Source organism: Schistocerca nitens, chromosome 2, assembly GCF_023898315.1.
Source record: "Schistocerca nitens isolate TAMUIC-IGC-003100 chromosome 2, iqSchNite1.1, whole genome shotgun sequence".
Classification (NCBI taxonomy): domain Eukaryota; kingdom Metazoa; phylum Arthropoda; class Insecta; order Orthoptera; family Acrididae; genus Schistocerca; species Schistocerca nitens.
In genome coordinates, this window is record NC_064615.1 from 317,869,454 (window position 1) to 317,894,295 (window position 24,842).

Sequence of the window (24,842 nt, forward strand, 5' to 3'; positions counted from 1 at the left end):
CTGCTTATGAGCGCAGAGCAGGGAGTAGCGGATGCGAACGAGGAGGCAAATTGGTAAACCAGAGTGGCAAAAGTGCTGCCATCTATTGACAGAGAGAAGAATGTGGAGCCACTAGTCCGGCCATTCACAATTCGAATTTAGTGGTTTACATTTAAAATGAAGAAAAAACGAACAAATTACATAAAAAATACATGGTATAAGTTAAAAGTGCATTATGTGTAGAAAGGAGCGTATTGAACAGTTTGGTACAGAACTGTGGTGAAACTGAGTAGAAGGTGCAATATAAAATTATTATATAAACTGTAAAGCACAATGAAACTTTTCCTTCACATTAGCGGCAAACAAGTTTTAAATTTAGTGGGGATATATAAATGGCAATGTGGAACAACTCGCCACAGTCATCAGTTAAAAGAGCATGCACATGTGCCACTCCTATTTACAAGCTCTTTTTACTGATCAACAAGGAAAGTAGCGAAACCTTACAGCCTATACTGTCAGAAAGTAATATGCCGATAAGTAGCTAGCAACAATAGCATTAAAAGGACACATTAAAAGTGGGGTCAGTTTAAAACTGCTAACCAATAGTCGACAACTAATCGAGGCTTACATTAGATAAGACCTGAGATGTACTTTACATGATGAAAAGCAGTTAAATTTTTTATCAGTGAGGGCGCAGATAATGCCACAGTACTATAATGCACCATAGTCATAGGATAAAATGAAAACATGCAACTTTTATTAAGAGAGGGCAATTTTACAGCTACGTTAAATGAACTGGGTGGACCTTGCAGACCTCACTATACGAAATAGGCATATGCCATACATTCATTAAGCCTATTGGAGGCCACAAAAAACACTGACCCGATAAAAAATAGTATACATGTGTGGCGTACAGTAATCAGGGACCAGAAAGAGAAGGAAATGAGGCTGGACGCTGCTTCAGAAAAGAAAAGTTATTTAGCAGGACTGCGTGCTTAAGTTCAAAATGCCAGATGGATCACGGCAAATGTTGCAGATGATTTCTATTTCTTCTAAAATGTTTAAAACTGAGCCCTTATGTTGAATATGTAGAGTCCTGCAATTTGTATTTATATTTGAAATAGAATGGTTATTATCCTTCAGGTGGTAAGTGAGAGCGGATTTGGAATTGCTAAGATCCTGATGCTCTCTGAACCGTATGTTAAAGGAACGGCCAGTTTGGCCTATGTATGCAGTTGGGCACTCACTATGCTGGATGCAATAAATGGCCAATTGTGCGTAGCGATTGTCCCTCTCTGGTTTCGTGGTGCTCCAATAGATGCCCGACCTTATGTGGGGTGTAGAAAGTAGGTATAATCCCCTCTTTCCTAAGCCATTTGCCAATCCTGTCAGATATAACACCTACATATGGGATCCTGAAAAAAATTTTTTTAGTGTTATCATCATTAGTAGATGATAGGGTAATCCCATATACAGGGTGTTACAAAAAGGTACGGCCAAACTTTCAGCAAACATTCCTCACACACAAGTAAAGAAAAGATGTTATGTGGACATGTGTCCGGAAACGCTTAATTTCCATGTTAGAGCTCATTTTAGTTTCGTCAGTATGTACTGTACTTCCTCGATTCACCGCCATGATTTCATACGGGATACTCTACCTGTGCTGCAAGAACATGTGCCTTTGCAAGTACGACACAACATGTGGTTCATGCACGATGGAGCTCCTGCACATTTCAGTCGAGGTGTTCGTACGCTTCTCAACAACAGATTCGGTGACCGATGGATTGGTAGAGGCGGACCAATTCCATGGCCTCCACGCTCTCCTGACCTCTACCCTCTTGACTTTCATTTATGGGGGCATTTGAAAGCTCTTGTCTACGCAACCCCAGTACCAAATGTAGAGACTCTTCGTGCTCGTATTGTGGACGGCTGTGATACAATATGCCATTCTCCAGGGCTGCATCAGCGCTTCAGGGATTCCATGCTGTGGAGGGTGGATGCATGTATCCTCACTAACGGAGGACATTTTGAACATTTCCTGTAACAAAGTGTTTGAAGTCACGCTGGTACGTTCTGTTGCTGTGTGTTTCCATTCCATGATTAATGTGATTTGAAGAGAAGTAATAAAATGAGCTCTAACATGAAAAGTAAGCATTTCTGGACACATGTCCACATAACATATTTTCTGTCTTTGTGTGTGAAGAATGTTTCCTGAAAGTTTGGCCGTACCTTTATGTAACACCCTGTAGATCGTTGGAAGCGCCTTTCGATTGCATTTGCTGATCAACAACATTTGACTGGTAACCATTAGCATGTGCTATGAATTCAATGGTATCCAACGTGTGCTGGTAATTTTCTTTTGAGATAGGAAGTCTGACCATGCAGTAAAGCATAGCATGAAGAGCTGCCATTTTTGGCTGCTTTGGGTGAACTGAAGAGCAATGAATAATAGAACTAGTCATAGTTGGTTTTCTAAATATGTTGAAGTGAACATTACTATTCTGTAACAAAATTTCCAGATCCAAAAAGGAGAGTGTAAAGTCAGATTGGTATTCTATGGTACACTGAATCTTGGGGTGCATTTTGTTAAAGTCATGTTGAAAAAGTTGCAGCTGGTTGTCGGTCCCATTATGTAAAAGCATGATGTCATCGACGTATATTTTGTACCATACTACTCTTTGAAGATGATTTGGGTGAGTTGGAAAAAAAAAAAAAAAAAAAAAACACAAACTGATGTTCAGTGTGATAGATGTAAATATTAGCTATTATACTGGCAATGGGGGATCCTGTGGCTATCCCATCAGTTTGTCCATATATGGTGTCTTTGAAGACAAAGTAATTATGGTCCAGAACAATTCTGAGCAAATCAAGGAATTCGTTAATTTTTTGTGAATCTAGACAAGATAATATCTGTAAGTTGGACTCAATAATAGGAATCACCTGTTTAATCGGAATATTTGTGTACTTGCTTACAATGTCGAGACTTGCTAGATCGTATCACTGGTTACAGTTACATGTTTGAGGTGTGTAATTAACTCCTCTCTGTTCTTGATGGCATGAACATCATGGAAAAAACAATGCTTACTGAGGAAACTTTGCAATTCATTAGCCAATAAGTCATCTGGGGCATTAATAGCGTTAAGGATTGGCCTTACAGGAGCCTGTGGCTAATGAAGTTTCATGGTGCCCCTGAAAGTGGGTGTTCTCAGATTCATTGGTATTAAAGTTTGTTTAAGGAAGGGGTGAATAACATATGTTTCTTTAAGTGCCTTCTTAATTTCTGTGATGCACTTAGCTGCGGGGTTAAATGAGTATGTTTGGAACATAGGGCTGGAGAGAAAGTCCTGTGCTTTTCGTACGTAGTCGGCCTCATATAGGACTATTGATGTGTGGCCTTTGTCTGCCTGCACAATTATGGCTTGGTTCTCATGAAGCTTCCTGTTAATGTTGTGCAAAATGGATTGGTCCTGTGCAGTGGCATACTTCTTGTGGGGACCCCAGTGTTTCTGATTTTTATGATTTACTGTGCCATAGTGATAGTCGCAGCAAATGCTGATTTTTAATAATTGTCATGGATTGGATTCACATACTAGTCCATTCATATTTCATTGGGCATGCTACAGTTTAATAAATAACTCCTGGGAATTACTATAATTTTTATGAGAGATGATTGTTGTACTTCTTATTTAAAGAAAAATATATGGGTAATATTCTAAACAGTTTGAAGTAAGTACTTCACCTTTCACTGAGTAAATTACAAATGGAATTTCACTGAGGCAGTCATTACCCTTTGGCATTCCTGCAATACATGATTTATTTCCCATGTTGTATAAAACAAGAGCCAAAAGTAGTTTCTTTTGTCACAAGATGAGTATTGTTAGCAATTCATGTAAAGGTAACTCAACAGAGGAGTGAGTATTCAATGAGAAGTGTTTGTCCATTATTCCAGAATGAAATTTTCACTCTGCAGCAGAAAGTGTGCAGATGTGAAACTTCCTGGCAGATTAAAATTGTTTGCTAGACAGAGAGTCAAACTCTACCAAGTGAGCTGCTCGAGCACGACTCTCAGCATTACTTCCACCGGTATCTTGTCTCCTACCTTACCACCTTCACAGAAGTTCTCCTGCAAACCTTGAAAGACTAGCACTTCTGGAAGAAAGGATATTGCCGAAACATGGCTTAGCCACAGGCTGGGGAGGAGGGGGGTTTCCAGAATGAAATTTTCACTTTACACCAGAGACTGCACTGAGAGGAAGCTTCCTGAGAGATTAAAACTGTGTGCCAGACTGAGACTGTAAAGCAGGATCTTTGCCCTTTGCGGGCAAGTGCTTTACTGGCAGAAGTAAAGCTGTGAGGATGGGCTATGAGTCGTGTGTAGGTAGCTCAGTCAGAAGAGCACTTCCCTACAAAAGGTAAAAGTCCCAGGTTCGAGTCTTGGTATGGCACACACTTTTAATCTGCCAGAAAGTTTCAAGTACTTCATTGTTAAATGTAAAATATAAGAAGAAATTATCGATGGATGTAACATGCTTTGAAATTTAAGGAATTGATAAGAAACTTTCAGTTTCCAAGATAACATAAATTCATCTTTATTTTTGATATTCAGTTTTGACAGTTATCTTCTGGTGCTCAACAAATGTTTGTTGCAAAATTTGTTCACTATGAGTTAGAACATCTTGCCATGTTCTTGTGGATAAAATATAGCACATTATACGAAGGTTTGTCAGAAATAAAATATTTACAGTTAAAAAGCAACTTGTGCACATGGTCATGTTCATATACGTAGCACTCACAGATAAATATTAATTCTTAAAAATCACAATATACAGTAAAATGTACATTTACACACATATATTTACATTTATGTGACATGTCCCGTACATAGAGAATCCACCACAGGTGAAACGTGTGGTGCAATGGAGGTGGCCATGTGCACAAGGTGCTTTTTAACAAACCTTGGTAAACTGTGCTATATTTTATCCACCACACTGACACTATGACAATATAACATGAGATTCTAACTAACGATGAACACATTTTGTAACCAAAATTTTTTGAAGACCAGAGGGTGACAGTTGTATCTGTGGAAACCTGTTGTCAAAAATAGATGAATTTGTGTCATTTTGGCTATTGAAAGTTTTTCTCACCATGAGAAAATTCAGTTAAGTGATTGAGTTGAAACGAAATCTGAAAATACTTGATTCAGGATTGTTTGCAATTTATTTGCAGAGAAACTTGCAATAAGAATATCTTCGAATTTGTTGCTTAAGCACTCAGATTTTTAATTCATTCATGTGCCTCGACAGTGTTTTGGAAGAACTCATCACTTGTTCAAAAACATCCATGTCACTGATGAAGTTAATCATATGTGACAGTAGTATAGTGTGAAATGTTTTATATGTAGTGCGTGCAGGCTCAAGAATGTTGGTGAGATATTTTAAAAGCAATTCAGGAGAAAAATGTGTAGGGCTTCTCTGTATCACTACATATTATAAATTAAAAGTCCCCTCCCCCAATTTTCCCCCCTGCGGGTTCGGGGGCTAGAATAGGCCTGCGGTATTCCTGCCTGTCGTAAGAGGCGACTAAAAGGAGTCTCAAATGTTTCGGCCTTATGTGATGGTCCCCTCTCGGGTTTGACCTCCATCTTTCTAAATTATTCCGAAGAGCGAGCCAATTGGGGAAGGGCGCCTTACATGGTGCACTGTATCCGTCGTGCATTGAGACCTTTAGCCGGCTTTTTCGTCGTTGCAATGGTGTCCCGCTCGTTTTCCATCTCTTGGGTGAGGATACGTCACTGGGTGCGATTACCACGCTGCACTCTGCAGTGTTGCTTTTAACTGCGACGATGACCTTGGACATTTTTGCACCTAAGATCCAGCACGGTAGCCAGTCCGTTGTGGTGGGGCCGCCATGTACCCTGTTGGTTGTAGCCCCCTGACAACACAGGGAACGCTCTACTGATGCCTGCGCCGTTAACTCCCCACGTATGCCAAGGAGTAGATGCCCATCTCCCTGGGGCATCAGGACTCCCGGCAATGGCCATCCTGCCAGGTGGCTATTGCTGCGGCTGGGTGGCGCCCGTGGGGAGGGCCCTTGGTCGGAGTAGGTGGCATCAGGGCGGATGACCCGCAATGAAGCGTGGTACATCATCTCTCGCTGGCGCCCAGCCACCAGCAGTCTCTAAGCGTTCGAAGGCTCATTTTAAAGCTGACGTTTATGACCCCAAATCGTTCCCATCCCTGGCCACACCATGGGAGGAACGAAAGGCAATGAATGACAGTGACGTGTATTCGCCCAGGTATCTCGTCTGTACCAGAGCTGATGGTGACTCGTTTCTATCCGTGAAGCCTCAGTTCTTTGTAGAGCATTTAGAGGACAAGTTTGGGGAGGTGGAGGGCTTGTCCAAAATGCGCTCTGGGTCAGTTTTGATAAAAACGGCATCCTCTGCCCAGTCACGCAGGTTACTTGCTTGTGAAAAGTTGGGGCATGTTATCGTTACCATCGCCCCACATAAGAGTTTACATATGGTCCAGGGTATTATTTTCCATCGGGACCTACTTTTGCAGTCTGATGACGAGCTGCGCACCAATTTAGAGCGCCGAGGTGTACATTTCGTCCGGCGCGTTCATTGGGGTCCGAGGGACAATCAGGTTGCTACCGGTGCCTTCATCTTGGCCTTCGAAGGTGATACATTACCAGAGAAGGTCAAGGTGATGGTCTACCGATGTGACGTCAAACCCTATATCCCTCCCCCGATGCAGTGCTTTAAGTGCTGGAAGTTTGGTCACATGTCCTCTCGCTGTACTTCTAGCCTCACATGTCGAGATTGTGGACGCGCATCTCATCCCGATACTCCATGTGCTCCGCCTCCCGTCTGTGTCAACTGTGGAGAGCCTCATTCCCCTTGCTCGCCGGACTGCAGTATCTTACAGAAAGAACGCAAAATCATGGAATATAAGACCCTGGACCGACTGACCTACACTGAGGCTAAGCGGACATTTGAACGGCTACATCCCGTGCGCATGATGTCATCTTATGCCTCCACTGTCACTCCTGCTCCAGCTCCTTCAGCTGCAAGACATACAGTCAGCTCTCAGTCAGAGGACCTCACCTGCCCCCTTGACGATGGGGGCCCCTTCTCTCGCTGTTGTTCCCACACCATCTACCTCGGGAGCAGCACCCACTAAACCACTGGGGACACCAGTCCGCACTTCTAAGCCGGAGAAGCGTAAGTCTTCTTCGGCTTCTCTCGCTCGGAAGGGATCCCTTGGGTCTCTCCCTTCCCAGGTTCCTACCAGCGGCACAGCAGACACCAACCAGTGGCTGAAGAAGCCACAGGTCGCTGGTCAACGGGCTTCGCGATCCTCTTCAGTCCCGGAAACTGACTCCAATAAGCCCTCTCAACAATGGCAACCAAAGGAACAGCGAGAGAAAACGACTTTGAAGACCCGTAAGACAGACACCTGCGGTGGCACCTACTCCACCGCTCCCTAAAAGCTCTGCGTCTGAGTTTGAGGTGGAGATCCTTGCGTCCGCTGAGGACCTCGATCTTGCCGGTCCCTCAGACGCAATGGATAGCACTTGCACAGGTGCTCCATCGGAGGCAGCAGGTGACCCAGCGGCGTAATCTGCCTTCCCAGTCCTGTCACGCCTTTCTCCGCCATGGACAATACCATCCTCCAGTGGAACTGCAGCGGTTTCTTCCACCATCTAGCTGAGCTCCGACAACTTATCAGCCTTAACCCTTTCTTCTGCATTGCTCTTCAGGAAACTTGGTTTCCAGCAATGCGAACCCCCGCCCTCCGTGGCTATCGGGGTTATTATAAGAACCGAGCAGCTTATGAAAGGGTGTCTGGTGGAAACCGCCTCTATGTCCTTCACACTCTGCACAGCGAGTCTGTCCCTCTCCAAACACCTTTAGAGGCTGTCGCTGTTCGGGTGTGGACGCCACAGGCTGTTACCGTCTGCAGTCTTTACCTTCCACCGGATGGTGCTGTCGCGCAGCATGTCCTGGCTGCTCTGATAGCCCAATTGCCGCCACCTTTCTTGCTACTGGGCGACTTCAACGCCCATAACCCTCTGTGGGGTGGGTCAGCGGCGACAGGTCGAGGTGCCACCATTGAGCATTTAGTAGCACAGCTCGATCTTTCGCTTTTAAATGATGGTTCCTCCACACACTTTAGCGTGGAGCATGGCACGTACTCCGCCATTGACCTTTTCATCTGCAGCCCTAGCCTCTTACCGTCTGTCCAATGGCGAGTGCATGACGACCTGTGTGGTAGTGACCACTTTCCGATCTTTCTGTCACTGCCACAGCGTCAGTCTTCTCTGCGCCCTTGCAGGTGGGCTATGAATAAGGCTGACTGGGACTTGTTTTCCTCCACTGCCGCTATCGAGCTTCTCTCTAGTGATGACATTGATACGGTGGTTCAATCGGTCACCACGGGCATCGTTATTGCCGCCGACTCTGCCATTCCTCGTTCTTCTGGGTCCCATCGGCGGCGACTGTGCCTTGGTGGTCGCCTGAGATCGCTGCAGCGATTAAAGATTGCCGGCGGGTGCTTCAGCATCACAAGCGACATCCCTGCGTTGAACACCTCATCACCTTCAAACGGCTGCGTGCGCGGGCCCGCCGCCTTATCCGCCAAAGCAAGCAGGAGTGCTGGGAGCGGTATGTGTCCACCATTGGCCTCCATGTCACTCCATTGCAGGTCTGGGCCAAGATTCGTCGCGTCTACGGCTATCGGACCCCTGTCAGCGTCCCTGCGCTCTCACTGAATGGAGCAGTTTGTACTGACTCCGGCGTCATTGCAAATTGCTTGGCAGAGCATTTTGCTATGAGTTCCGCTTCTGCGAATTACCCCCTGGCCTTCCGCTCCATTAAAGAGCAGATGGAACGTCGGAGCCTTTCATTTCGCACCCACCATCCAGAATCTTACAATGTTCCATTCAGTGAGTGGGAATTTCACAGTGCCCTAGCCGCTTGCCCTGATACCGCTCCTGGGCCAGATGGCATCCACTGTCAGTTGCTGAAACACCTTTCAGTGGACTGCCAGCGACGGCTCCTCGACCTTTACAACCGCATTTGGGTCGAGGGTGAGTTTCCGTCGCAATGGCGGGAAAGTATTGTTATCCCCATTCTGAAACCTGGGAAGAACCCTTTGGAGGTGGACAGCTACTGTCCCATTAGCCTCACCAACGTTCTTTGCAAGTTGCTTGAACGGATGGTGAGCCGGCAGTTGACCTGGGTACTGGAGTCACGGGGCCTTCTGGCTCCATCTCAGGGTGGGTTCCGTAAAGGCTGCTCCTCCGCCGACAATCTGGTGAGCCTGGAGTCGGCCATCCGTACTGCCTTTGCCCGCCGTCAGCACTTGGTCGCTGTCTTTTTCGACATGCAGAAGGCGTACGATACGACATGGCGCCATCACATCCTTTCTACGCTTCATGGATGGGGTCTTCGGGGCCCTCTGCCGATCTTTATCCGCAATTTTGTGTCGTATCATACCTTCCGCATGCAAGTCGCGGCCTCCCATAGTTCCTCCCGAGTCCAGGAGAACGGTGTGCCCCAGGGATCTGTTTTAAGTGTCTGCCTGTTTTTAATAGCCATTAACAGGCTCGCTGCGGTCGTGGGAAATTCTGTCTCCGCTTCCCTGTATGCTGACGACTTCTGCCTTTACTACAGCTCTACTGGCGTTGCAGCTGCTGAACGTCAGCTACAGGGCACTATCCGCAAGGCGCAGTCTTGGGCTGTAGCGCATGGCTTTCAGTTTTCGGCTGCCAAGACCCGTGTTATGCATTTCTGCCGGCGCTGAACAGTCCATCCTGAGCCGCAGCTTTATCTTGCCGACAAACTCCTAGCTGTGGTGGAGACCCACAGGTTTTTAGGGGTCGTTTTTGATGCTCGGTTGACTTGGCTGCCTCATATTCGGCAGCTTAAACAGGCGTGTTGGAGGCATCTAAATGCTCTGAGATGCTTGAGCCACACCAGCTGGGGCGCCGACCGATCTACCCTGTTACGGCTCTACCAGGCGTTAATCCAGTCCCGTCTGGATTATGGGAGCCTGGCTTATGGCTCAGCATCCCCATCTGCGTTACGGGTGTTTGACCCAATCCTCCACAGCGGGATACGACTTGCCACTGGTGCCTTCCGTACCAGCCCTATGGACAGCATCCTAGTGGAGGCGGGTGTCCCTCCACTGCAGTTCCGACGCCAACAATTACTGGCTGCTTATGCTGCCCATGTTTTTAGCTCGCCCGGGCATCCAAATTACCGTGTCCTGTTCCCGCAGTTAGTCGTCCATCTGCCATAACTTCGGCCCCGGTCGGGTTGTCCGATCGCCGTACGCGTCAAGGAGCTTCTCTCCGGGCTTGGCTTTTCCCCTATTCCGCCTCCTTTCCGGGCACCTCTGCGTACACCTCCGTGGTGTGTTCCTCGCCCTTGCCTTCGGCTCGACTTGGCACAGGGCTCGAAGGACTCAGTCCCTCCAGAGGCCTTCCGCCGCCGCTTTTATTCCATCCTGGCCACGTATCAGGGCTCTGGCATTGTTTACACTGACGGCTCGATGGTTGCTGCTCAAGTCGGTTATGCGCTCACTCTAGGGGACCATTCCGAACAACGTTCCTTGCCGGCTGGCTGCATCGTTTACACTGCTGAGCTGGTTGCCATCTTTCGAGCCCTAGAGTATATCTGCTCCTGCTCAGGTGAGTCCTTCGTTATCTGTAGTGATTCCCTGAGCGGTTTACGAGCTCTCGACCAGTGTTTCCCTCGTTCTCGTCTGGTGATGGCTATCCATGAGTCCCTGCATACTCTTGCGCGTTGCGGCCGCTCTGTGGTCTTCGTGTGGACCCCAGGCCATGTTGGGATACCTGGCAATGAGAATGTTGACCGCCTGTCGAAAGAGGCCACTAGCAAATCATCTCTGGAGATTGGCCTCCCGGAGACTGATTTGCGGGCAGTCTTACGCCGCGAAGTTCTTTCGGTTTGGGACGCTGAATGGCGCAATCTGCCCACGCCCAACAAACTCCGTCCAATCAAGGCGACGATGACTGTGTGGCTGTCGTCCATGCGGGTCTCCCGCAAGGAGTCTGTTGTCCTCTGCCGGCTGTGCATTGGGCACACTTGGCTTACGCACGGCCACTTATTGCGCCGTGAGGATGCGCCTCTATGTCGCTGCGGCTCCGTTTTCTCTGTGGTCCATATTTTATTGGAGTGTCCGCATTTAGCTGTGCTCAGGCAGTCGTTCGCACTGCCTGACACGCTCCCTGCCCTTTTAACAGATGACTCTGCTGCGGCTGACTTAGTTTTACGTTTTATTCGGGCAGGGGGTTTTCATCATTTAATCTAAGTGTTTCTGTTTTATCTTATAGTTTTGTGTTGATTCTGGCCTTTGGCCTCCAGTTTTAAACTGATTTTTTAATGTGTTTCAAGTGGTTGGCTTTTCCTTTTTTATTTCTATGGTCGGCCAACCACCGTCACACTCTGTGTGATTTTAATTTGTTTTGTCTGATCTCTGTAGGAGTATTTCTTGTCCTGTGTCATCTGACGTCTTTCCTGCTGTTTGTTTTTATTCTCTTTGAGTGGTTTTAATTTTTTTTGGGAAAAGGGACCGATGACCGTCGCAGTCTGGTCCCTTTAATCCCGCGAACCAACCAACCAACCAACCAACCAACCAACCTCCCCCAATTTTTTTCTGTCTGTACATGAAGGCTACCCCCAAGAACTACTGTAGGGATCTTGATTCATCTTTTACTACTAATACGTAGACTGATCCACAAGCAAGTGTGTGTAATTTGTTACCACTATGCCAGACGAGTCATCCAGCTGTAGAAACCTAGTGGTACCTTTGCGAAGATAGGAGGGTATGCTGCTAGTTCCATCAGTATTCCCAGCATAGATAAGTTACTAAGTGAAACACACGATCCAGTCACATTATTTTGACCACCTGTCAAAAACCTGAATAACCACTTTTTACAGCATGGGCGTGGAAGAAGAGGCAGTGAGATTCTGGAAGGTAAGGATAGCAAAGTGGAGCCATGCCAACAGCAGTACCGTGGCCACCTGCGCTAGGTTTCTTGGTTGAGTATCCATGGTCCAGTCAACCCGATCGAAGTGGTCCCACACATTCTCAGTTGGATTTAAATCTGTGGCATTTGATGGTCAGGGAATACAGTGAACTCATCTTGGTGCCCTCCAAACCGTGCATGCATACTGTAAATTGTGTGATACATTGCACTGTCCTGCTCGGCAGATGCCATTGTGCTGAGGCAAGAAGCAGAGTGCATGTAGAGGTGGACATGGCCCCTAAGGATAGATGCATACTTGTATTGATTAATTGTGCCCTTCAGAATGACGAGATCATCCAGGGAACTCCACAGAAACGTTTCCTAAACCATAACACCCCCTCCTCTGGAATGTAACATTCACATGTTTGTTGCAGGGCCATACATGCCAACAGCCATTTGTCCAATGGAGCATAAAACATGATTCATCTGAAAAGGCCATTTGGTGACCATATGATTGTGCCATTGGTGTGCAAATTCCAGCCTTCATTGCCGATGACAGCAGTCAGTATGGATACATGAATTAGGTGCGTGCTGTGGAGGCCCATAACAGTAATGTTCACTGAACAGTCATTGATAAGACACAGTTTGTAGTCGCGTTTCATCTGGGTGGTCTATTTACCAGTACACATCTTCACAACCATTGTTCACCTCTGTCATCTATGGCCCATGGTGCACCACAGTTGTCTTGGCACTGGATTTGCATATTGCCATTTTTGCAATGCATACACTATACTTTGGCACTCAAATAATTTACAAACTTAGCCATTTCGGAAATGCTTTCACCCTTGGCCCAGAATCCAACGATCATGCCCCATTTGGAAGCCAGGCAAATCTTCCACTCTCTGCAATAAGACAATGACTGCACTGTTTTCCATATCCCCCTGAAATTTTACATACCTTTCACTACTAGTGCTGCCACCTGCCATCTGTGAGTGGTTATTGCACATTGATGTCGAACATAGATGCTGGCAACATTAATGTGACTGGATCATGTACAATATTGTAGTGGTAAACCTTGAATGAATGATAAAAACAAGCATGAAGGAAAATAAACATTCTGTGTTATTGTAACTGTAATTTAAAAATTACTTCAGTATATCATCATTGATAGTGTATGGTTGCTTCTACAGATGCCTTTACGAAGATGAGTTAATAGAGAAAGTGGTTGTGCCGTACTTGCAACATATTGACAATGACAATGATATCCAAGTCCGCAAGTCTGCTGCAGAGCTTCTCATACAACTTTGTGTTGAATGCGAGAACAAAAGATGTTTGGAACTGCTTGATTTGCTGGGGAAAGTAAGTACCCACCTCTTATGCAGTATTTACTGGAACAGATTTTAGTGAATTGTATATACTTTCAGTTTGATTACTTTACTGAAATTTACTATTGACAGTTTTTTAAGACTGAACATAGTTATATTTTCAGTTTTTATGTGGCACTCCTTGGGCTGCAATTACCCCAAAAGAAAAATGTTATCAATTACTGAATATAACTTGTAAACTATTTTTAATATTAGTTTCGTGTTTAGAGTTGTTGTCCATGACTCACGTTTCCATTTAGTTTATTTTCATATAATGTTAAAAGCCTAACAAGTGATAATTGGTAAATTCTCATTATACATCTGTGCTTGACAATTCAGATCCATGCTTTTGTGCTGTGACCCTAGAGTAAACTTATATTTACTGCCAAGGACATCTCTACAAGGACATGGTTACTATTTTAGTCAGTGTTATAGTGTGAGTGTAATGGGATTATTAAAACTTTGTGCAATGGCAGGACTTCTCCTTAAATTGTCAGGGCATAAACGTACACACTGCTGATGTGCATCAGTGTGTGTGTGTGTGTGTGTGTGTGTGTGTGTGTGTGTGTGTGTGTGTGTGGGTAGGTGCGCACTTACGCACTTTTGCTACATTCATCTGAGTTACAGTTTTAAGCACTTTTGTTTCGTTATTGGACCCGTTATTCAGGCACATTTTACTCGTGGCTTTAATTGTCATGCTAATATATTGAAAAGAAAGTTCTAATATACTTCAGTCGACTTATTTTATGCTCCAGTGTTTTTTAATTCAAATAAGATATGTCAAAAACTTTGAGAATTGTTTATTAGTATTTGTAATAGTTTTGTATCAGTATGCAAAAATTGTGAACAAGTTGTTCATTTTTTTGCATCGTTGTTGAGTCACGTTTTGTGCAAGAAAATCACGACAGTCTGCCATTTTGTTATTTCTAAAGACAGATGATTGTTGCAATTGACTGTACAGAATGATTGTTGCAATTGACTGTACAGAATGATTGTTGCAATTGACTGTACAGAATGATTTTATGTGCACTATTTCACTCACAATTTTTTTAAATTTTAAAGTAGAATTGGTGCTTTATACATGAGTTACACAAAATTATTTGATGCCATGATTTGGAATTTTTGTGGCTACCTGTAAGGAAGGCAGTAGGCTATCAAAATAAGTTGTCTGTGAAATGATATGATTATCAGAATTTATGTTGAAGATGTCAGGTTCACAACTAACAAAACATGAGAAGACATGTTGTAAGGACACTGGCTGAAATTATCACTCCTGAGGATTTTTCATACAAGTCATACATTTAGCATCTCTCAAGGATTTCAGTGATACTGCTTGAAAGGAAACTATTTTCTGTGAAGAGATTTCTTCAGCCTTATATCAGTAAATTATCGAGGAAAAACTTTTGACAGACTATTTTGCATGAAGTTATTGTTAAAATTTGGTGTCTGTGTCACAGGTAATGTGTCCTACAACAGCTGCAGTGACATTTTGTATTTGCTCTCTTTGATGAGAACTGCAGTGACATTTTGTATTTGATCTCTTTAATGAGAGTCTTCCTGGTTGTAAGTTTATTCTGAAATCACTGTAATATCAAATTGTTGCATAATATTTTTCCTGGTTTACTATTAAACTAGAGTTGTACAAATGGATATGCACTGCACACAGGCAGTCATGCTGTAACAAATTTTGGATAAAGTATGCAATTTTTCTTCTTAATTTACAGTTGCTTAGCAGGCCCTTTGAACTGCATGGTCAAGACCCAACTCTTGGCTCATGTAGTGAGGCAGATATGCTTGATGTGAAAACAGTGGTGGCTGGTTTAGTCCGAATTCTGAAGATAAAAATATATCAGCTACCATCGTCACACGCAATACATACATACAAGTTGCTTGTTGGGCACCTTGATGCACATTACCAGCGTCCCACTGTGTTCGAAAATTGCAACAGTATTAGATTCATGGTGAGTATTTATTCATATGAACAGCACAGCACACACACTTACTGTGCACTAGCACATAAGGAAGCATTGGATTTAGTGTGAATAAAATGATCTAAATTCAATGATTTTATAGTAATCTCATGTACATATCAAGAGAGCAAAACTGTAATGAATATATTCTGAATTAATTGTGACCCATGTAATTTTAATAGCTGCTAGTGCACTAATAAGTTAATAGCAAAGTTTCGTGTTCAGTTCCCCCTCAGTTACTCATTAGATTCAGATTGCCGAGACATGAAGTTCCATTTTAATAACAAGAAATTAAACTTCCTTATCAAAAGTTTAAATACAAGCAGTATATGTTGAACAGTTGTGAAATGTGTTGTTACTGATATGATAAAGTATGCTTGCAGACAGGAATGTTTGTTTATCACGAGGAATGATCTGATATACGTGTAATTCAGTAACATTCATGTTGGTGAAGTGTACGTGAGTGACGTAGATAGCAAGGACATGGCATATTACAAGTGACAACTGGTGGTAATTAATATTACCATCAAGAGTGGAACAACAGTACTCTTAGATTTTTGCTATAGTGCCAGAAGTCAGTTTTGATCCCAACACTTCAAGAGAAGTTGTGTATCAGAGAGAAGGCATCATACTTTTATTTGATGACATTCCTAGTGCCTGATAAAATTTTAAAGGAGATCCATTGCAAGTTTGAATGAGGTTGGTCATAACGGAGAACTACTTGACTTAAAATATATCATTGTCACTACGAAACTGCAGTTAATGGATGCACAAGGATATGTACATTTGTTGTTGTGTCTCCAGTTGCCAGAAAGAGATGTAGAGGGATAATTGTTATGTTGTGTACTGAGCATTGTACCACACAAGTGCATGTACTGTCAGCCTCCATAGATGCCATGAACCCTCCGCAACACACATGTTGATTCCAAATATGATTCTGCAGCTGGCATGATTATGTAGCTTCACCAGTATGTTTGATAAAGCTTTATAGTGTAATGTATCTTTAGTACTTTCATGAATATTTACACAGCTTGTCAGCTGTGAGCTTTTGTTTGCCAGTTGTTAGCTTTCCTCTATAATCTTTATTCAGCTACCTTCATAAATGCCAAATGCTTGATTAAAAAAAAGAAAAAAAATACTAAACATCCTTCATGACAGAATAGACATCTATATTGAAAATATTCGTACCATTGAGAGAGAAATTATTTTTTTCTTTTGTGAAGGTAAATCTTTCAGTATGTGAGTTTTGATCATTAAAAACTTACCATGTTTCTGTATGTATTTCTTTAACAGATGAAGATACAGATGGCAGGGACCATGAGAGAAAGTGTGATAAACTACACTCCTGGAAATGGAAAAAAGAACACATTGACACCGGTGTGTCAGACCCACCATACTTGCTCCGGACACTGCGAGAGGGCTGTACAAGCAATGATCACACGCACGGCACAGCGGACACACCAGGAACCGCGGTGTTGGCCGTCGAATGGCGCTAGCTGCGCAGCATTTGTGCACCGCCGCCGTCAGTGTCAGCCAGTTTGCCGTGGCATACGGAGCTCCATCGCAGTCTTTAACACTGGTAGCATGCCGCGACAGCGTGGACGTGAACCGTATGTGCAGTTGACGGACTTTGAGCGAGGGCGTATAGTGGGCATGCGGGAGGCCGGGTGGACGTACCGCCGAATTGCTCAACACGTGGGGCGTGAGGTCTCCACAGTACATTGATGTTGTCGCCAGTGGTCGGCGGAAGGTGCACGTGCCCGTCGACCTGGGACCGGACCGCAGCGATGCACGGATGCACGCCAAGACCGTAGGATCCTACGCAGTGCCGTAGGGGACCGCACCGCCACTTCCCAGCAAATTAGGGACACTGTTGCTCCTGGGGTATCGGCGAGGACCATTCGCAACCGTCTCCATGAAGCTGGGCTACAGTCCCGCACACCGTTAGGCCGTCTTCCGCTCACGCCCCAACATCGTGCAGCCCGCCTCCAGTGGTGTCGCGACAGGCATGAATGGAGGGACGAATGGAGACGTGTCGTCTTCAGCGATGAGAGTCGCTTCTGCCTTGGTGCCAATGATGGTCGTATGCGTGTTTGGCGCCGTGCAGGTGAGCGCCACAATCAGGACTGCATACGACCGAGGCACACAGGGCCAACACCCGGCATCATGGTGTGGGGAGCGATCTCCTACACTGGCCTTACACCACTGGTGATCGTCGAGGGGACACTGAATAGTGCACGGTACATCCAAACCGTCATCGAACCCATCGTTCTACCATTCCTAGACCGGCAAGGGAACTTGCTGTTCCAACAGGACAATGCACGTCCGCATGTATCCCGTGCCACCCAACGTGCTCTAGAAGGTGTAAGTCAACTACCCTGGCCAGCAAGATCTCCGGATCTGTCCCCCATTGAGCATGTTTGGGACTGGATGAAGCGTCGTCTCACGCGGTCTGCACGTCCAGCACGAACGCTGGTCCAACTGAGGCGCCAGGTGGAAATGGCATGGCAAGCCGTTCCACAGGACTACATCCAGCATCTCTACGATCGTCTCCATGGGAGAATAGCAGCCTGCATTGCTGCGAAAGGTGGATATACACTGTACTAGTGCCGACATTGTGCATGCTCTGTTGCCTGTGTCTATGTGCCTGTGGTTCTGTCAGTGTGATCATGTGATGTATCTGACCCCAGGAATGTGTCAATAAAGTTTCCCCTTCCTGGGACAATGAATTCACGGTGTTCTTATTTCAATTTCCAGGAGTGTATATAATGATATAAAGAGGAACGTGTAGATGTTCCAGAGACTATGGCCGAAATAACAGTGCCCACTGATGGTGGCACAAATGTGCCGAAATATGATAGGTCACTTAAAAGATCAGTTGTTGTTGTAACAGGGAAACAAGGCTGCTGTTAGATCTTAAAAATCAATTTTAATTGTTGAATGGGACTGGTTGATTACTTTGAATCTTCACCATCAAATGACCCAATGGGTTTAGTGTTGTGACTCCCTTGCCATTTGAAACCATAAAGAAATTGAAGAAGAATAAGAAGAAGGAGGAGGATAACAACTTAATTAAATCTATTTGTAATTTTTCAACTGTTTCAAAGCTACAGACAAGCTCTGTAATACTTCTTTGGTATTTCCTTTCTAGATATTTGAGTGTTTCCTGCAACTTCGAGCAAATTCAATGTACCAGCCTGGTTTTCCTGATCCTGTGACCCATCAGTTGCGATACAGCCCTTTTCTGTGTGTGGATCACAAACATGGGGAACGACCTGTGTCGCCACAGCCATCAAGCCCTGCACCTGCAGCTCATGTACCTTGCACTGTCACACACCTCTCTCTCACACATGCTTGCAAGGCTGTTGTGACGGCTCTGAAGCAGGAAAGAGGTTTGTTTTAATTGAAGTATGATATAAAACTTTGAACATAGTTCATAAAATTGGAAAATCACCATAGTTAAATAGAACAACTTGTAATTATGCAGCACTTCAGGTTTTTTTGTGGAGATGATTAAGTCTGAAATAGAAAAGGAAGTTGAAGAAACACTGTTTTTACTGTTAAATGATGATTGTAATTACTGGGTGATTGTGCCTAAAACTCCTGTTTCATTTGTGTTTCAACACATTGACATTTTACTTGTGGCTGTGCAATGTATTACCCACATCATTTGTAATCTGCCATCTCATCTCCTGTTCTAAAATTTTGATCTGTTTTTTGTATCAAAATTTTGAAATTTTATCAAAACCCATTAGGGTTATTTTATCAAGAGGAGGATATAAGTTCTGACCGAGCGAGGTGGCGCAGTGGTTAGACACTGGACTCGCATTCGGGAGGACGACGGTTCAATCCCGCGTCCGGCCATCCTGATTTAGGTTTTCCGTGATTTCCCTAAATCGCTCCAGGCAAATGCCGGGATGGTTCCTTTCAAAGGGCACGGCCGACTTCCTTCCCCGTCCTTCCCTAACCCGATGAGACCGATGACCCCGTTGTCTGGTCTCCTTCCCCGAAAACACCAACCACCACCTATAAGTTCTGTCTATGTATACAGTCCTTTATAAAACAAACGTGGTACAATTGACAATGGAAGGAAAAAGGAGCTGTCTAGCTGGCTCTGCTTTTATCTTTCATCAATAAATTTTTGCTTAGTAATTTAATATTGTGCACGATACGTTTTGCTAGCGTTTATTTATCTGTACTGCTTTCTCGTATTACAAAATATCCCAATGACAGAAAGTTTGCCCACATGTTTAAAGTAGTTCAAGTTAGCTTTGTATTAAACCATATAATGTTTGTAATACAAGAAAGCAGTACAGATAAATAAATGCTAGCAATATATATATAAATATAATTTTTTTGAGTATGTGTAATGTATACTAAGGTGACAAAAGTCATGGGATACCCTCTAATATTGTGTCAGACCTCCTTTTGCCCAGCATAGTGCAACAACTCGACATGTCATGTACTCTAAAAGTTGTTGGAAGTCCCCTGTAGCAGTATAGAGTCATGTTGCCTTTATAACCACCCGTAATCATGAGAGTATTGTCAGTGCAGGATGTTGTACATGACCTGACCTCTAGATTGTGTCATAAATGTTTGATGGAATTTGTGTCGGGCAGTCTGGGTGGCCAAATCATTCGCCCGAATTGTCTATAATGTTCTTCAAACCAGTTGTGAACATTTGTGGCCTGGTGACAGGACATCATCATTTGGGATCATGAAGACCACAAATGACTGCAAGTGGTATCCAAGTAACTGAACATGACCATTTCCAGTCAATGATGGGTTCATTTGGACCAGAGGACACAATCCATTCCATATAAACAGAAATCACACCACTACGGAGCCACCACCGGCTTGCACAGTGCCTTGTTGACAAGTTGGGTCCATGGTTTCATGGGGTCTGTGCCACACTGCACTCTATCATCAGCTCTTACCAACTGAAATCAGGACTCATTTGACCAGGACATGGTTTGACAGTCATCTAGTGTCCAACTGATGTGGTCACAAGCCCAGGAGAGGTATTGCAGGTAATCTTGTGCTGTTAGTGGAGGCACTTGCATCAGTCATCTGCTGCCACATTTTGCCACACTGTCCTAATGGATAAGTTCATTGTATGTCCCACATTGTTTACTGGAATTATTTCATGCAGCTTTGCTTGTCTGTTAGCACAGAAAACTCTATATGCAAATGCCACTGCTCTCAGTTGTTAAGTGAAGTCCATCAGCTACACTGTTGTCTGTGGAGAGAGGTAATGCCTGAAATGTGGCATTCTCAGCACACTCTTGACTCTTTGGATCTTGAAATATTGAATTCTCTGTCGTTTTCTGAAGTAGAATATTTTATGCATCTGACTCCAACTAACATTCTGCATTCAGAGTCTGTTAATTCGTATTGCGTAGCCAGTATCGTGTCGAAAACCTCTTTACGTGAGTCAGCTGAGTACAAATGATAGCTCTGCCAGTGTACTGTCCTTTTTTACCTTGTGTATGTTATACTACCGCCATCTGCATATATGCATATCACTACCTCATGAATTTTGTCATCTCAGTACATGGTATAATTCAGTTTTTTTTATAAACATTTTTTAAATATTTTACATCAAATGGGTTTACAGATTGGAAAGTACTGCAGCTGATTCTGCAGGAAGTGCCTCGAGTAATGCAGAATAAAGCTCTCATTTTGTCTCGTCATGGAAATGATGTTGACATGTTGGCTGCTGCTGTGTGTGCCATTGTAAGTACTTACAGTATAGCGTGTACTCACCATTATTCATGTGCAGATTATTCAGTTTGTAGATTGTTCATGCATCTTAAAAGAGAGAGAGAAAGGGAGAGGGGGAGAGAGAGAGAGAGAGAGAGAGAGAGAGAGAGAGATGTCGCACACTTGCAACCGGCAGTGCAGTTGCCAACCGCTAGGGGCAGTGGCGGATGCTAAGTCAGACTGGCAGCAGAAGACAATTGAATCGAGCCATGCCTGAGCATGTGCAGTTGTTGGCCACCAACGCTGCTACTGCTGCTACTGCTGCTACTGCTACTACTACTGCTACTACTGATCCAGTAGACATAAACCCCAATACATGTTTGAAAATATCTCCATTACTCTTGTTTTTTGATTATTGTGCATCTTCTCCCCCATCTTATCCTGAATAATTGGGAGGTACTGTAAGTAGATTTTAACAGTGTAGGATTCTAATAAAGGCACTATGCAGTGAATTGACTATGATTATTAAACCTCAAGTGGGTGTGCCTGTGTATAAAGTGCACCAATCACTAATAAAATTGTTTTCTACAGTTCCATTGTTGTTTTACAAGTGTGAGCCCATACCTATTCCTTCATTATTGCTTCTCCTAACACAGTAATAAGTTGTGCTGTCATACTTCCAAGTGAGCAGCAGTAATATAAAATAAACACTGAGCTAGATGAGAAAAAAACATTGATCCATCTAGAAAATGACCCTGATACATGCTAGCAGCACAATCTCACAATGAGGCTGTTATCTACAAGATAACCGGTGATGAAATAAGTGGTTGGCAGGGATCTGAGGCAACTTCACTGTTTATTGCTTCGAGTGGGTCATTGCTATGGTGTAACACTTGTGTGTGGCAACAGAGTGAGACAATCAAAGGTTTATATTATCATCATTTAAATGAACAGTGATTTAGCTCATATAATGTTAGCTTATTTTATCACTGTTTAATTAAACTAAGATTAAACTGTAATTTTGTTCATACATGTTTACCTTGGTAACATAGACAGCTATTCTTTTCACGAGTAGAAAGCACCCCACGCACCTGCCCATGTTATGAAAAACGCCTACTCGGGGGTTAAACAGCAGGGATTTCAGATAAATCATTTTTATCATGCATCCATTGTAAACTCCTGACAAACGGGGTTCATCTTTTTTTATCATAAAAATCTTTCTCATTATTCTTTCGACCACAGGAAATCACTACAAACAGCCAACTGTGTATTGAAGGTAAAAGTAAATGTTCACTCCCAGTGCACATCAGTAGTGCATTCTGTGTCTCCAGTGATGGACAGGGAAGTGCTTATTTTATACACTGTTTGCTCTGCCAAAATACCTCAGTAGGTAATTTCAAACTTAGACTGTGCATGAGTGTCACTTTGTTAAGCAGGATGTTTATAAATTAATCTTGGATCCATTGTTAAAAAAAGGAAAAGTAGATAAATTTATATATACAATCTGTTCTCACATGTTGACATTACTTCTTCAGAACACCACCACCCAATTGCAAATATTTGTTGCATCTTAAAACCAGCTCCTTAATCCCTTCATTAGAGAATGGTGCTCCAGCCATTTGTTGGCAGTATCCTTGAGCTCATCATTCACTGTGAAGTGCTGAATAGCCAGCCAGACCTTCATCTTGGGGCAAGAGATGAGTTACTTGATGGCAAGTCTGGACTATACAGAGGATGTCGAAATGCTCCTTCCCCTTCGCCCTCTCCTCTCCCCCTCTTAGTGTCCATGTTTATGTTGGCCCCGCTGCCCTCTTGGTTATGTTGGCTTTACAATTTGGTTTTGTTGCATAATTACCTCATCCTTTTGGCATTCTCTGGTCCCCCTCTGGGGTTTGACCTCCATTACTAAATTTCTATTCCGTAGTGTGAGCCACTTGGGGAAGAGCACCTTACATAGTGTCTCCGACATGTGCCCTCCTCGTTCCTTCCACCTTTTCTTTCACGTCGCTGTCTGATGCTAGGGTACATAGCCAGCACGGTAGCCAGCCCGTGTGGTGGGGTCGCATGTATCCTTTTGGTTGAGCACCCTGAAAACACAGGGATCACACTTCTGATACCTGAGCTGTGACCACCTCATGTAAGCCTAGGAGTGGTTCCTTGTCGTCCTGGAGCATCTGAACTCCTGGCAGTGGCCGCCATGCCAGACAGCCCTTGCTGTGGCTGGGTGGTGCCCATGGAGAGAGCCCCTGATCGGAGTGGGTGGTATCTGGACGGACACTATGCAAATGAAATGCATATGGGTCAAGAACTCTGGCCGTTCTTCTATGGCCTCTCTTTGCATTGAAATGATTCTGTTAGTGCTGCTTCTTCTGCCCCTTCGGCCTTCCCTTCCATGGCTACCCACTGGGAGGAGGGTCAGGCCTGTCGGCTAGGGGATGCTTTCACCAATACCAAACCTTTATTTTTTGTGGAACACATTGAAGACAAGTTTGGAGAAGTGGACACTCTGAGCAAGATGCGGTTGGGTTCGTTGTTGATCAAAACTGCTTCAGCTGCCCAGTCTGCGACCCTTCGTGGCTGTAACCATATTGACACAATTCCTGTGCCCATTACCCCCCACCAGTCCTTGAATATGGTTCAGGGTGTAATTTTTCACAGGGACCTCATCCTTAAAACTGATGAGGAACTTAGGGACATCACGGACGGCGGGGTGTTCACTTTGTTCGGCGTATTCAGAAGGGTCCAAAGGACAATTGCAATGATACTGGTGCCTTTATCCTGGCCTTTGAAGGGGATGCCCTCCCTGAGAAGTTAAAGATTATGGTTTATTGATGTGATGTGAAGCCATACATCCCATCACCTATGAGATGTTTTAAGTGCTTGTGTTTTGGCCACATGTCTTCCTGCTGTTTGCAAGCCCCCCTCTGCAATGACTGTGGACATCCACTCCATGAGGGGAGTTCCTGTGTTCCCCTGCCTGTGTGTGTTAATTGTCATGGCAATCATTCTCCACGTTCTCCAGATTGCCTAGTTTATAAGAAGGAAAAAAAGATACAGCAGTATAAGTCCCGTGATCGTCTAACCTACACTGAGGCTCATAAGAAGTATGCATGTCTTCATCCTGTGTCCATGACATCTAGCTATTCTTTAGTTACATCTTCAGCCCTTCCTCCCCCTTCCTTACCCCAGGCCAAACCCCTGTCTTCCCCCACTCCCCCCTCCCCTGCGGCTCCCACACCCTCCCCTCCGGGCGCCACTCCCACACCCCAGCCGGAGAAGTGTCCCACTTCTTCGGCGTCTGCCAGTCAGGTGCACTCCTCCCAGGATCCCCCTTTCCGGCACCTTCCAGGCCAAAGGTCTGCTGCCAGACGATGACCACAAGAACCACAGTCTGAGGGCCCCCAGGTCACCTGATCTCTTTCTGTTCCAGATCTTGCTGCAGCTGGCTCCTTTTTGCTGCACAGCCCTCCTCGATCTCAAACAGAAAAGAAGAAGAAACATAAGTCCCTATGCAACCTGACTCGGACTTGCTGTTCATGGATGTCGCCCCCTCCTTGTCGGTGACGGGTAGTGACCCGGTGGCATGACTGGCTTTAGCCTGCTTACCCACCATTTGAATCATTGTTCTATGGTTATCCAATGGAATTGTAATGGATATTATCATCACCTTCTGGAGCTGAAATCCCTTATTTCGTTTTATTCTTCAGCTTGTGTGGTTGTACAGGAATCTCATTTTACCGATGATCACTCACTGACCCTCTGTGGGTTCCGTGCTTTCTGTCGAAATCAGGTTGGTCCCCTGCAGGGCTCTGGTGGCGTTTGT

At 44.6% G+C, this 24,842-nt stretch overlaps 1 protein-coding gene across 2 annotated transcripts in view; it reads left to right on the forward strand.

Annotated features, from left to right (window-relative positions):
• Window positions 1-24,842, forward strand: part of LOC126236094 (tuberin) — a 315,500-nt gene that overhangs the window by 122,853 nt on the left and 167,805 nt on the right. For both annotated transcript variants that reach the window (XM_049945162.1, XM_049945163.1), the window contains exons 10-13: window positions 13,173-13,341; window positions 15,071-15,307; window positions 18,468-18,708; window positions 20,934-21,052. In XM_049945162.1, the coding sequence (XP_049801119.1) occupies window positions 13,173-13,341; window positions 15,071-15,307; window positions 18,468-18,708; window positions 20,934-21,052 (766 nt within the window). The remainder of the gene's footprint in view (window positions 1-13,172; window positions 13,342-15,070; window positions 15,308-18,467; window positions 18,709-20,933; window positions 21,053-24,842) is intronic.